This window comes from Manduca sexta, chromosome 19 (assembly GCF_014839805.1).
Source record: "Manduca sexta isolate Smith_Timp_Sample1 chromosome 19, JHU_Msex_v1.0, whole genome shotgun sequence".
Lineage (NCBI taxonomy): Eukaryota > Metazoa > Arthropoda > Insecta > Lepidoptera > Sphingidae > Manduca > Manduca sexta.
The window spans coordinates 11,165,757-11,179,954 of record NC_051133.1 but is presented as its reverse complement, the minus strand read 5'-3'; the positions used below and the strand labels follow the sequence as shown (position 1 = coordinate 11,179,954).

The window sequence follows — 14,198 nt, the reverse complement described above, 5'->3', positions numbered from 1 at the left end:
TATTAAAGCTAATGATTGAAGTAAGGCATCTCGGCCACGGCCCCAGACTTGCCATATTATCATTGATTTTAATATATTATTTTATAAACTTCACGCCTGGAATAGCTAGAGGCCTACAAACATCTCCAAATACTTATTTGCACTGCATTCAAACTCCTACAGCCTACAAGTCATCAGCCGTCAGATAAAGGTTGACTTTGTCAACTTTAATAAACAACACAAAAAATCAATTTTCCCATTGTAAACAGGTGACCGCCTAATGGCACTTTAATCATAAGTTTACCTGAACTCATTATTTTTTGCAAAATTTATCGTGTGAAGAGCAATTTTGTAGTGTATTATTTACAAGTGTAAAACGGAAGTCAACGTGCACCTGCGTGTTAACTATAATAATATGTTTCAATAAATATTATCTAATCTTTTTGTGTAATGCACACTCGATTCATTGCGGTTTTTTAATTTTGCAATTTTTTAAATAATTTGAAATCTGCACACAAAATGTACAGACTACAGATGGTTCGAAAACTGTAGCATGGGTGTCCTAGGTAGAGAAAAGATAAATTCTAAATTTGAATAACTCTGGACTTATAAACACACACACATCAAGCATTTATACCCGCAGGGGTATGCAGAGGCGCAACAAGGCCGCTCACTTTTCGCCAAGTGTATTCAGTTCCATGATGTGATAGGGGGTGAGCCTATCGCCATAACTGGCAAAAATTCAAGACTCCGGACTGATATTGAGCAAAAAAACTTAAAAATCACTTTGCCGAACCCAGGATTCGAACCCAGGACCTTCGTTAACAGCATCTCAAATGACATTTTAAAACAAGCCCTTTTCAGACAGCTTTAGCCTGATTGTTTATATAGTTCAATATATCAAATGTCTACTTGAGATCCTACTCAAACATGATATTGATGTAAGTATTCTTTGTAACACGTCATGCAAACAATATATAAGATACTTTTTACCATTATAAATCCAAATCTACGTACCAGCCTTTGTCATATAAGGGGTAGGCAGAGGTGCAACCAGAGCACCCATTTTTCGTTCGGTCCCATGATGGTGAATGCGAACCTATCGCTATATTGGCCACGAATTCCGGACTCTGTGATAAAGCGAAAACCCAATTTTACTTTTTCCTGGAATTCGAACACGAGACGCTAGAGCGAAAGTTGTGCCGTGCACACTTAACAACTACGCCACCGAGGAAGTAGATATTTGTATTTGAAAAAATCACTGCTCAATACCAACTACTCTTGAACACCGCTGAAATTATGAACACAAATAATTAAAAATGTAATTAGCACAACACTAGCTAAAACTTTGTCATTGCGGTTACACACAATTTCAAGTTTAATTATTTTTCTTAGAACAAAAATAACTCTTAAAAACCTATATTTTTAGTATCTCGCAGAGGTGTAAAACAAAAAAAGGTATATTTTATTTTCACTACTGGGATACGTAATACTTTTGCTTTCCTGGTTTAGTAGCAGTATATAATACATGGACAGCGTATTAGAGGTTTTAAATTCGGTTCCGAGGTCCTTAAAACGATGTGAGTTTTTTTACCACGACTGGCCGGACCTATATTTTTTTTAATTGTTTGAAAAAAGACAGGCGGCCGTTATGAAACTAAGGTGAATCACTTCGGAGTATGCCAAAAAAGTAGGATAGTCCGGAAAATTATTCAGCCGAGAATCCTGAGTCGCAAAGTCCTTAGTCGATTTTATATGTAACCGATACTGTGCTTGTTATTTATCGACAGATGTCTAATTACTTTACATACCTGTATATACAACAGTCATGACACTAGCTGTAAAACATTTTAGGCACTGATTCTTAATGAAATACTTAAAAAATCCCAATCTACAACGTGTCACCTCTACCCGTTGGTCTATGAATGCATGGTTGGCGACACCTTGATTGTTTCCCGTACACAATGGCCACGGCCGACCTCCGAGTATATAACCGCTGGAGGCTGCTGCACGCCATCACACCCTCACAACCATGATAGGATACGGTTTTGTGTTCTTCGCTCTTTTGCAGGTAAGTACACAACCCGCGTTCGAAATTCGAATTGTTTTGTGTTTTTTTTAAATCGAGAAAGGAGATCTACATTGCGATATTTATTTTCTTTTTTAAAATAAGTTATTGGTTATTATTTCTTCAATTATCATAAAAATATTAAAAGTTTTTAAAACAAAATGTCAATTTTCATAATTTTATCTTTTAATATTAGTTTATTATAGCTGCCAATTTTAGAATAGTCGTTTTAGAAAATATATTTCTTTGCGATGTTAGTAATCATTATCAACAGATTTAATAGGAACGAAATTAGCTCTCCTCAGACTTCTCACATGTCAATGAAAAATATTTTTCTGTTTTAGGTTATTTCCTCGCAAGGACCACCTCCGTTTTTAAAAGACATTCCAGAGAAATGTAGAGGTCCTCCCCCAGTAGTTGTAAGTATAAATATATATACAATTTATAGATATATTTATTGCAATTATTGAATTATTTAATAAAAGAAATGCCTACTTAACATCAATATCATTTACTAAACATGCTACAAGTTTCGCGTTTTTATATTTTTGTGCGTGACGCTTAAATTGTATTAAAATATATAATTTGATGTTAAAGAATATATATTATAATTTATAAGTATATAACCTATGTCCTTAAAATAGATTAATAGCTTTATATGAGGGCATTTCATGGATTTTTAAGAGTTTGTGGATTACTGTTTGTTAATCGGCCTTAAGATTAAAAACTATTAAATTCAACACCTTTGCCCTTACGTTGCATGAGATTATTGAGAGTGTCGAACGCCAAACAAATCTCTTACTTACACTGTTTTACTTCCTTGCCATATCTTAGTAACCTTTGCTTATCTGCTGGTATACAATACATATTTATTAATTGTATATGGTTATATATACATTTGTTTTAAATATCGAATATTAACTATAATATCCGACATATCAACGTACGGAAGTCATTAAGTGTACGTCGAGGACCAATAAGGATCAGAATCAAGGTCCAATTTAAGTACTAATGATACATTGTCACGGTTTTTCCTGCACTGATTCAATTCGACGTGGGAATGTCTATTGACCCACACCCACAATAGGAACGGTTTTCCGGACAAAAAGTGGGCTAAGCCTCAATTTTATTGTAACAGACATTGGTCAATATACGTCTGATACAACGTTTTTTTTATCTTTATTTAATGTACAAGTTTAGAGTCTATAGGTACTAATAAGCATGAATGCGGTATATGAAGGAAAGCCGGCAGGAATCGGGTTATATTAATCCTTCACCACTGTGGTATAGACTCTTCCTCCGCGACACACCCGCTCAAAAGATGGTGGGGCGCATCCTCGTGGATGGAAATAGATATAATTAAAATTCCAATCCCAAATCTCGTCGAATCATTCATAATTAATATCACATAATTTAGGCAATCGATCAGTTAATTTACTTATTGACGTAATATTTTATTATATTAGTAGTACTGTATTCCTATAGAAAATATTATGTTATTCCGATTGTATTCTAACAAAAAAAACATAGAAAAAATTTATAAAAACGAAAACTTATTATTCAAAATGTACGTTATAGAATAAAATGGATTTCATCTTCCACACGTGGAGGGGTGTAGGCAAATTTCCTGCACTTCAATATCGCATAATATAATATAACAAAAACATTTTTATTACAGGAAAAACCCCACGAGTGCTGCAAAGTAGAGCCATTTTTTGAGGCTAGCGATTTTACTGAATGTGGTTACAAAAACTCGAATGAAGATGTAGGTTTCAAACGTGGGCCACCCGATGTGAGTACTTAATGAAAAATATTTATACATAATTCTTGTACTATGATAAAAAAAAATGAATATTATATTACTTATACTAATATTATAAATTCAAATGTTTGTAAAAATGTTTGGATGTTTGTTCGACTAAAACGCAGTAACTGCTGGACAGACTTGGATTTAATATGGCACGCGGATAGAACACGTACTGGATTAACACATAGGCTACTTTTTATCTCGGTAATTTGATGCTGTGAGAAAAAAAAATATTTTGATCTAATTATTTAAAAAGAGAGTGCGGGCGTCGTACAAATAGTCAACCTTTAATGTTACACCGGTATCAAACCAGTGTGATGCTGCACCACATAATAATTAGTTATAATACTATAATTAATGCGTGTTTATTATTATGGGTAGTAAATAAAATAAAGGTTTGTCAACACGAGCAATCGGTTAATAAAGTAATATCTTATGTAGAATGTCCTCGAAATGTTTTAACATTAGAAAAAATACATTATATAGATCAGTATGTTATATTAAATTTACTCTGCAATCTATGACTTAACGAAAACTGCGTTGCTTAAGTTGCTATAGCAGTTGCAAATTCAATCGTTTTTTACTTTAATTTTAATGAGCAACTGGTAAACAATGTTACCGCGACGAATTATTATTTTAAAATGATTGCAGTGTTCAAAACAATTATGTTTGATGAAGAAGTACAACTTAGCAAAGGACGACCAAGTAGATTTCGAAGCTATGAAGAAATTTTTGGACGACTATGCTGAAAAGTATCCCGCTTTCAAGTCAGCTGTTGAGAAAGCTAAGGAATGTGTTAAAGAGGACCTACCGGGACCTCCCAGCGTATGCCTGGCCAACAGAATCGTGTTCTGTATAGGATCTGTGGTCATGTTTGTAAGTTTACAATTACCTTTTACATATAACCTTTGTTGTTAGAGTTGTGAAAAATAATGTTTTAAAGGACCTTCCAAGAGAAGAAGTAGGTTTTAGAAGTTGATCTAATAGAGATGATTTGGATTGAAGAGCCTCAATTAAATGTACAGAAATGAAACGTACAGCTGAAGTGAAATGAGCATTGCTTTATCGTTGGGGGTTATTGATAAGAGTTTCCAAGCAAACCCCAGAAACAAAAACCTCACTTACTTTTCTGGAAGTTCGTCGACCCATAATTCTTTTAGTACTGCTGGTGTTTAATGACGATGTTGGTACTTATTTGTCATTTGACAATCCGCTTTCTTTTCTTCTTTAATCCTTTTAAAAGACAGTAAAGACAATGCATTATTATGTCTGGAGAATTTGGCTCTATCTTGAGCCTCCTGACTACCATCAACCTTTGCTTTAGTTATAACATGACATGCGTTTTACTATTTCAGGAATGTCCCGCTGAAAACTGGAGCGAAACAGAAGGATGTAAGACTCTAAAAGACCACATGACAGAATGCAAGCCTTTCTTCCAAAGGCAATAAAGTTCAAAATTTCACTTTAGTTTTATTTAAATTATGTATCATATTTAATTCTTCTGTATCTGAATGTAAATGTAAAAACCAATGAAAATAGAATAATTTTATCCTTCAAAAGTTTTTTATTGTGATCTTCAATTATAAATTTCTTTTTGTTTGAGTAATCATAGCACAATGTTATTATATTGAGTACGTTTAGATGATCCTGTCGCATTGCCCGCCCTGGGAACATACACTGCTGAAACAAATGCTACAATCAGTTAACGTCCGTCTAAAACCAAATAGAAACATAATAAAAAAAATAAACTAAATAAATTTAGATTAATCATAAAAATGTCACACTAAATACATAGTGTTTATGTGTCAGTACACAAAACTATTATGAATTTCCATGCGAAACTCCGTCATGCGTCTATCATATTTCTAAAACATGAATCGTTGTGGGGTAAACATAAGTATCATTATTCTGAGAGATATCTACCATTCCGGTACCGCTTACAGTAAAGTTCAGTATTAAAGACTGACCGAAGTAACTACATTATTTATTTTTTCTTCTAGATTTATATTTTTTTATAATGGCCAGTACGTTTGTGTTCCATTTACGAATGGCGAAATATGTGTTATTGGTGATAGTGTTTTATACTGTAAGTATTAAAATTCCTTTTCATAATAACATATCTGATTTTATTTCATATAATCCCAAACTTCTTTGTATTAACAATAATAGAAAATTAAAAAAAAAAAACAGATTTTTTATGGTAAAATTAACAAATTGATAGTTATAACTGAAGTCTTTAAATTGTGCCCGATATGGGATATCACATCATGGGACGGAATAAACACTGCGATAAATGGATGCCCTAGTTGCACTTCTGTTTACCCTTTCGGAGATAGGCGAGATGGTGTAAATGTGTGTATAATAATTATACCCTCACACTCCAGCCTTTTAATAATTATAAGTTGACATAATACAATAGTAAAAAACTTTAAACCATTTATTTTCACGCAACTGCAAATCTTTAAGGTAACCTGTCAACGTGATGAAGATTATCCACAAAGGCCTGATAGATGTCAAGTGCCTCCAGAAGTCATGGTGAGCTCTAGCAACAAAAACTGTTTCATATCCACAGCTCCATCTGGTATTATTTTCGGGAACTCTAACTACGTTTATCTACTAGTCGCATCGTGCTGTCTTCATTGTTGATTAAACTAAAACAGATAATAAAATCTTCAAAACCATTTAAAAAAAAATTTAAGCCGCAAACAGATTTCTTTTTTAAATTTATAGGATTTGAGATTTTATTTGTCCTTCTAAATATACAAGTGATATTGGGACTCCTCAACTTATCACTGCTACTACTGAACTAAGGACTGCTAACGCCATCTATCATCACCTTTATTCTTTAAAATATATAAGATAGAGGGCGACTTTGTCTCAATATTGCGGAACACAATATATTCACGAATATTTTCCTAAAAGGAACAGCAGAGAAGCTACAAGTGGTAAAATACATATCGGCTTAACAAAAATGCCACCCATTCCTTACTGCTAATTAAAATGACCTCTATTATAATTTTCTTTGCTTCTAAATCTTCTAACGAATAACCTCAAATAGTAATAAAATTTCCTTTATCATTACAGTATAGACAATGTTGTATATTTCCACCCTTCTTCACGCGGGATATAGCCAAGAACTGCGGTGCTCTTTTGACGATGAACTTCATCCAAGGGAATATTACGGGATTTACGAGGCGTACTATTTCCAGGGTAAGATCAATATCACAATAGTAGTGGGACCGGCAGACGTTATTCCACCACAGACCACAGTTTATGTAAACTACTTTTCTTTTTATAGGTCTCGATAACAGTGCTACCTTTTACATACATATGGCAATCAATTATTATTTATATATAAATATATAGATATGATATGTCAATTTTATTATTGTCTTGGCAGCAAACCTAGTTTGCTGCCAAGACAATAATATAATAATAAATGAAGATACTTATTATATTCCAAAGTTCATTCTCATTCTTGTAGATGTTGGATAAAGAATAAAAAAGACCAAGATGGTCTATTCTTATTCTATCCTTGTTTGTAGTATTTTATTTTGTATTGTCACCTAATATTTTAGACATTATTCAGTTATAACCTCAGAATTATTTACTGGTGATAGGTCTCTCATATGTGAGAGTCCGCCTGGGTTGATACCACCGCAATGTCTATTTCTGCCGCCAAGCAGCAGCGTGTCGTCACTGTTGTGTTCCGGTTTAAAGGACATTATAGCCAGTGTCATTACTGGACGTCATAATACATAACATCTGTCTCAGGATGGTGAGCACAGTGGAATACCAAACAATACTTTGTAGTTCAAGGTGTCGTATGTGTTTCTACTGTTTATGGGCGGTAGTATCTCTTACCATCAGGCGAATGGCAAGCTCGTCTTGTCATTCAAAGCAATAAAAAGAGGTTACTTGATATAGAGATTAGCAAAATACTCATTAATCGAATCTTATTATGTCGACAAAGGGTGTCTTAACAACTACAAATGATTACTAGTTATTTATCGACTCTTTTTTTTACAACCTGATAAAACTATATCAAGATATCTTATTTACAGTGTAAGCATTGGAGATGCGTTTTATCCAAATACGACATGCTGACACCAACAGGCCGTCTAGATGATGAGAAATACTACATACATCTCGACAAATGGGTGGAACTGAATCCAAGCTTCGCTAACGCTATGCTGAACGCTAAGGTCAACTGCAAATTAAGTTTTCGACACGTTATGCCCCTGGACCCGTGCGAGTTTTATAATTTTCATGGATGCATTCGGAATTATATTGATTTGGTAAGTTCTGTAGTCACTTTCAGCCACTTGTATTAAAATATTTCTTTAAATTTTAAACAATAATTGAAGGTAATTCCGTGTATTGAAATATCATGTTTCGATACTACCCACGATTGCTAAATTAACTTATAATTATATCTTCCGATGTATTTCATTAACATACTGTTTGACAAAGTTATCACGTTGCAACAATATTATTATTTTTTACCTTTTTCAGAACTGTCCTGCGTATGTAAATACCCCACAATGTGCCGAAGTAAAAGAATTTCATGCAGAATGTAGAGAATTTTTCTACAAGAAATAAAATTGTATTTATTATTCCTTTCTGATTCTTTTGAATGTCAAGAACCACATAAAAATGTAAAAAATATATTGACCATTCTGGTATCCACAATCAGAAATAGGACTTTAATTAGGCTCGTTTTTTTGCCAACACTTGTCTAATTGGAAGAGTGAAGTAGCAGCCAACACAAACAGATGATTCAACGATGCAACACAACAGGTCGTACTTTCATGTGTTTTCTATTAAGGGTCGCTAACTACTAAGGGATGATAAAATACGATTTTTACAACAAGCGTGTAGTCGACCCACAAAAAAGAAAGAAATAAATTGTACGCAACCAATCAAACAATGTTTAGGCGAATTATTCTTTATTCTAATATTAAACTCTATGGAAATATGACATAATTTCTCCGTACTAACGTTCATTTTGCGAAGAAATCTTTGTAAAGGTGATTAATCAAACAATCGAAACAGATCTCTTCACAAAATGCACAACTAAGACTTAACTATTACCACACTATTACCATACAAATAAAACTTAATCAACATGTTTTAAATTCTTTTATAATACAATCGATATGATGCCGGGATAGAGGTACCTTTGACGATGCAAGCGGGATCTACTACTACGTACGAATACTAGTCCACAGTGCTAAGTAATGAGTATTAATTTAACTAAAGGTTGCGTTACTAGACTGTCATAAAACTTCTACTTTGATAATATTGCTAGAATCCCTGTTGCACCGTCATCCACACTAACTTCGTACCTTCCACTTAACTAATACTGTCACGTAAATGCTCAATAGCTTCCGTAATTATCACACGCACCAGTATCCCTATCACTTTCCTTTTAGGAATGTCCAATTAAACTAATATAACAGTCTTTTATTGCCTTCATGGCAGAAGTCGTGGGTTGTATCGGCCCGCGTATAGAATCATGCCTGTAGGGTTGTGCCTCACGAAGAATAGGAACGGTCTGTCGTATTTTAATCTGGCTGGTTGAGCGGAACGCGTAGGCAAACGCGCCTGTCTTGGCCTGAGATGCAGCGGAAGCAGCATAGCTTCACCGACATCGTGAGGGTCGTGGAAAGCCCTCTGGTAATCTCTGGGCTCATCCCAATAATTCGCCCATCTTGATGTACGGCGTTTTTGAGTCGATGGTACACTTTCTGGGTACTCTTCGATGTGGTGTTGTTCTCCAATAACTCCTTCACCACATGTCACGAACGTGGTCATCTGGATCATATCTGACAGGAACAAATCTTTAGAAGGACCATTAAGACCTGCTAAATCCGCGTGCTCTGCGTCAAATAAGTCTTTCAATCCCATTTTCCTAAGTGAAGATGACACATTGAAGACGGATTTATGAGAAAATCTTGGTATTTGGAGTTCTAGACCGACGCGTGGTAGTAAAGTTCTTAACAGACGATTCCACGTGGGTGTGCTTGGTACTGCATCTAACAGTCTTCGTTCAAGTCGTTCTAAATCTTCGGCGTGGACTACATTTCCTTGTTGGCCGGGCATGAGGAACAAAGTACTAATAACGGAGTTAGTGCTTCCTATAGCAGATGCTGTCGCGTCGAGAACAGGATCATAGCCTGCCAAAAATCCCTTCTTATAGACCACTGCTGGCACAGGTACCAATCTTCGCTGACGTACGTTAGGTGACACAACAAAGTACATCTCTCCGTCTCTGCCATCTACTGATGATCCTGTGCAGTCAGACTGTAAAATAAAAAAAACTATTAGGTCTACTGATTTTTTTATTGCTTAGAATGACGAGCGAGCTTGCCTTTCGCCTGATGGTAAGCGATAAGACCGCCCATAAATAGTAGAAACACCATTCAACACCTTGTATTACAAAATTTTGTTCCGTATTCCACTACGCTCGCTATACTGAAACTTGAGATGTTAAGTCTTATTATGTCCAGTAGTTACACTCGCTACAATATCCTTCAAACTGGAACACTACAGTGAATACACACTGCTGCTCGGCGGCAGAAATAGACATTGCGGTGGTACCTACCCAGGAGGACTCTCACATATGAGAGACCTACCACCAGTAAAATGTAGTGAATTTTATAAGTAATATAAACATAAAATATGATACTCTTATTAAAATAATTCATAGAAAACTCAGTTTTTTCAAAGATTTTTGGTTAACTGAAGCAATAACACATTAATGAAGTACGAACCTGGAAGATGTTAGCAGAGAAGGCGGCGAGTGGTGGCTGCATAACAATTGTGTTAATTTTCATGTACTCAGCTATTTTACCCCATGTATACCGTTTTACAAGCAAGTTTGTCCTTCTTCGAATAATGTCACTAATTAATTTGAAATTTATTTCCTCCACATGTCCATTGTAGAAATGTTGGGCCCTTTCTTTGTAAAAAGTTAGAATCTTACCCCTATTCCTGTCACTGTAAAGTTCTCTGATAAAAGCAGACACAATCACACCAGATTCTGGGGTTGTTTCAATTGAATCAGATATGTTCTTTAATGTGAAATGAGGATTGAAAGTCACCATGTCGTCTAATTTAAGTATTTCGTTCATTTCGCCCGACGTAGCGCCTCTGGCTCCCATAAACATCATAGCGAGCATAGAAGTTATAGAGTAAGGAGATAAAACAAAGCTTCTCTTTTTGTCAATATTTTCCACCAACACACTCCAATATCTAAATGCTAGTTCATTGCACAGTTCAGTAAATTGGGCAATATCTTCCCCTAAATCTTTAGTCGTAACTTCTAGTCCTTGATTTTCTTTGGAAAATTCTAAGACAATATCTTTGTTTTCATTACTTTGACCTACATAGTGGTTTTCGGATTTAACTTTATCATTTGGAATTTCATTTCCTCTTGGCGGCGAGACTGTTGAAATAAGCTTCCAAGAATTGTTACGTTCGTTTGCTAATTCCTCATCGGCAATATTTACTTTCTGAATCTTTTTCTTAAATTCTTCTATTTTGGGAACAAAATTAGGAGTGTTATCAGTTTTATTTGTGTTTGATTCTTTTTCTTTATTATTATTCAACACTTCAGTGCGTATCTCATTTCGGGTAGCATTTATTTTATTATCTACATTTATTGATGAGGTTGTTGATTGATCTATCTTAATAGTAGTAATCTCTACCGGGGGAATTTCATTTTTAGTTTCATCTTTAAATTTATTTTCTAGTCTTATTTTGTCTACCTTTTCATGATTGTTTTTATCTAAGTTTGTTTCAATAGTTTTGTTTCCGTTTTTAGTTGTATCATAATTGTCCTCAGTATTAGAAGTATTTTTATTTTCGGATTTGGAAATTTCAACGAAATATTCTTTATTTTTATTATTCGCGAACTCTGGAGAAGCAACTGTAGTAACATCATGTAAAGATTGAAACTCTTTTATATCATTAACCAAGAGATTATTATCGGTTGTTGTATCGACCCTTGTGGTAGTTGTATCTTCTTCAATAATTTGTTCAGTGGTTGTGAAGATTTCGTCGTTTATTTTAACAGAAGCAGTAGTAATTTCTAAATTTACTGCAGTTGTAGTTTCTGTAACATGCTCTGTTGTTTGTATTTCAATATTTTCTTCGGTGATTTTTTCCGAATCCACAATTGACTGCGGAGCTTCGTTAACTACCTGAGAAAGTAAGTCTCCCATTGATTCATTTAAAATAGGATCTATGGTAGTACCTTCTGGAGCAGATGTTGTGATTTCTATTTTTTCTACAGCTTCTGTAGTGATTTTAATTTTGTTAACTTTAATTAATTCTTTCTCGGCTGCTTTTTCTTTCTCAGGGTGTGGATCTAAAGTTGATATTTTAACGAAGTTATCAATATTTTCATCGGTAGAATTTAAGCCTTTTGTGTCAGAGGTAGTTTCGATGGCTGTCGGCATATCCATGTCAAAATCTTCTTTGCTTTCTAAATCGTCATTAACTTTTGTGACATCTAATAAACTGGTAGCAGTGGGAATAGGTCTGTAATTACCACCTAAATCAGAAGCTATTTGGCTAATGCTTTGAGCAACATCGAATAATGGAATTGGTGGTGCATCTTTATTTTCTGTATCTCCCATAAAATTACTGAGGAGATTAGGAATTTCGGGTACTACAATTTCTGTTGACGATATGGTTGTTGAGGGGGATACGGATTGTGTCGTTATAGTAGTAGTATTGATCTTATCTAAATCATTATCAATGACAGTAGACGAAACAAAGGTTGGCGTACTAATTATTGGCTTAGAAGTTGGTGATGCAATTTTATCCGTTGATTGTTTTGTTGTTATAACTATTGGTTGGTGCGTGGTTCTTTCAGTAACATATTTGACGGTTGAAACAGGAACAAAAGTGCTTATTTTTTCAAAAATTACTTCATTTTTCTCAGTACTAGTAACGATATTATCTTGAACATTATTAAAAACGGGTTTAGCAGTAACGATACTCTGAGCCTTTGTGGTAGATATAATTGTTGATGGTGACTGTTTGATGGTAGTTACTTTTGGGGTTGTAGTGGATGTTACTTGAGCTGTAGATTTTTGGATAACAGGTGTAGTAGATGTTTGGGTCGTTGGTTTAAAAGTTGTTGTAGATTGAGTTTTAATTGTTGTAGTCGCTGGTTTTTGCGTTACTTTCATAGTTGACGAAACTTCTGGTTTCTTTGTAGTTGTTGTAGTGGATGGAGGATAAGTTATTTTTTCCGTTGTACTAATAATTACAGGTACCGTCGGTGTAACTTCTACCGTTGAGGTTGATGTATCCTTTACTTCTGCAGTTTCAGAAGGTGATTCTTCTAAGACAGGTTCCTTCTTTTTCTCTTGCAATGTAGTTACATTAGCAGCATTACCTTCCTCTTTAGTAAGCGAGTTATCAACATAATCATTCTGAGCTATTTCTATAGTTTCTGTTTCTGGGGTTGTATAAGTAGTAGTTGCTTTATCAGGAACAATATCAGCACCAGTATTCCCGAATATTGAAGGTAATATTAAACTCCACGTGTCAGAAACATCAGGTGTGTCTAATGTGGGTTGAACAAACGGCTTCATTTTATGAGCTTCCATTTGCGCTTTAAGAACATTTTGCACGTTGGTCACAACGCTATGCACTTTAGTATGAGGTGGTTGGCTAATATTGAATGCAATGGTAGGCTGATCATCATTGGCAAATGTGACAAGTCCTTCTGATTCTTCACCCGCTGCAACAATAGCCTGTATTTCCTCCAAAGTCATGAGTCTTTTGACCAGCTCTCCAGATTCATCGAAAGTGTAAAACTCGTAACGGTCTGGAGTGAGGAGATTGATGGGGCTGCCGACTGTAGCTGGTACATTTGAAGGCGGTGGTAATGTATTGCCCACTGCATCGGCAACGAATGGGAGTTTGGAACGCCTGAAACGTTAAAATGTGGTCAATGTATCTTTACTCTGTCAACAATTTTATAGAAGTTCATAAATTAATTGTATCGGGTCTCAAATATTCTTCTACGTGACGAATATGTTTAGTTACTTATAACGTTTCTGACGGTATTCAGGCCGTTTCAAAGAACTGTATTGTTATTAAAAATGGATACAAAATTGCCGTTGCTTTTAATAGGAAAGAAATAAGAATGTTTTGACAAATGCTGTAATGTTATTTATAATTAAATTATATACACAAGACGCGGGATTGTACTTATGAGAAAAAAAAACCCTAATTTACAATGTCAATTCTCAATTTCCTGCAATTCAAAACTGATATCAGTTCAATATTATTGAACAGAAATCTACTTTTTAATGCTAGCAA

The 14,198-nt window shown here is 34.7% G+C and overlaps 3 protein-coding genes across 3 annotated transcripts in view; 2 read left to right on the top strand and 1 right to left on the bottom strand.

Annotated features, from left to right (window-relative positions):
- The first annotated feature begins 1,833 nt into the window (after positions 1-1,833).
- Positions 1,834-5,408, top strand: LOC115440336 (general odorant-binding protein 67). The gene is made up of 5 exons (XM_030164585.2): positions 1,834-2,050; positions 2,392-2,466; positions 3,726-3,839; positions 4,506-4,730; positions 5,210-5,408. The coding sequence occupies exons 1-5, from the start codon at positions 2,012-2,014 to the stop codon at positions 5,300-5,302; spliced, it is 546 nt and encodes a 181-aa protein (XP_030020445.2). The 5' UTR covers positions 1,834-2,011; the 3' UTR covers positions 5,303-5,408.
- A 221-nt stretch (positions 5,409-5,629) lies between these two features.
- Positions 5,630-8,477, top strand: LOC115440335. Its single transcript, XM_030164584.1, has 5 exons — positions 5,630-5,940; positions 6,321-6,389; positions 6,939-7,064; positions 7,919-8,152; positions 8,370-8,477. Exons 1-5 carry the CDS (start codon positions 5,872-5,874, stop codon positions 8,454-8,456), a joined length of 585 nt encoding a protein of 194 aa, XP_030020444.1. The 5' UTR covers positions 5,630-5,871; the 3' UTR covers positions 8,457-8,477.
- Positions 8,478-8,786: 309 nt separating this feature from the next.
- Positions 8,787-14,198, bottom strand: part of LOC115440334 (serine-rich adhesin for platelets) — a 78,400-nt gene continuing 72,988 nt past the window's right edge. The window contains exons 4-5 of the mRNA XM_030164583.2: positions 10,631-13,805; positions 8,787-10,160 (exon numbers count right to left, since the gene is read on the bottom strand). Coding sequence (XP_030020443.2) covers positions 9,330-10,160; positions 10,631-13,805 — 4,006 coding nt within the window. The 3' untranslated portion in view covers positions 8,787-9,329. The remainder of the gene's footprint in view (positions 10,161-10,630; positions 13,806-14,198) is intronic.

Bases quoted from the DNA above. Each gene is read 5' to 3' on its own strand.
- LOC115440336 (XM_030164585.2), top strand. From the start codon at position 2,012: ATGATAGGATACGGTTTTGTGTTCTTCGCTCTTTTGCAG. The intron at 2,051-2,391 runs GTAAGTACACAA...TTTCTGTTTTAG, and splicing joins TGTTCTTCGCTCTTTTGCAG to GTTATTTCCTCGCAAGGACC. The intron at 3,840-4,505 runs GTGAGTACTTAA...AAATGATTGCAG, and splicing joins TCAAACGTGGGCCACCCGAT to TGTTCAAAACAATTATGTTT.
- LOC115440335 (XM_030164584.1), top strand. From the start codon at position 5,872: ATGGCCAGTACGTTTGTGTTCCATTTACGAATGGCGAAATATGTGTTA. The intron at 5,941-6,320 runs GTAAGTATTAAA...CAAATCTTTAAG, and splicing joins TGGTGATAGTGTTTTATACT to GTAACCTGTCAACGTGATGA. The intron at 7,065-7,918 runs GTAAGATCAATA...TCTTATTTACAG, and splicing joins CGAGGCGTACTATTTCCAGG to TGTAAGCATTGGAGATGCGT.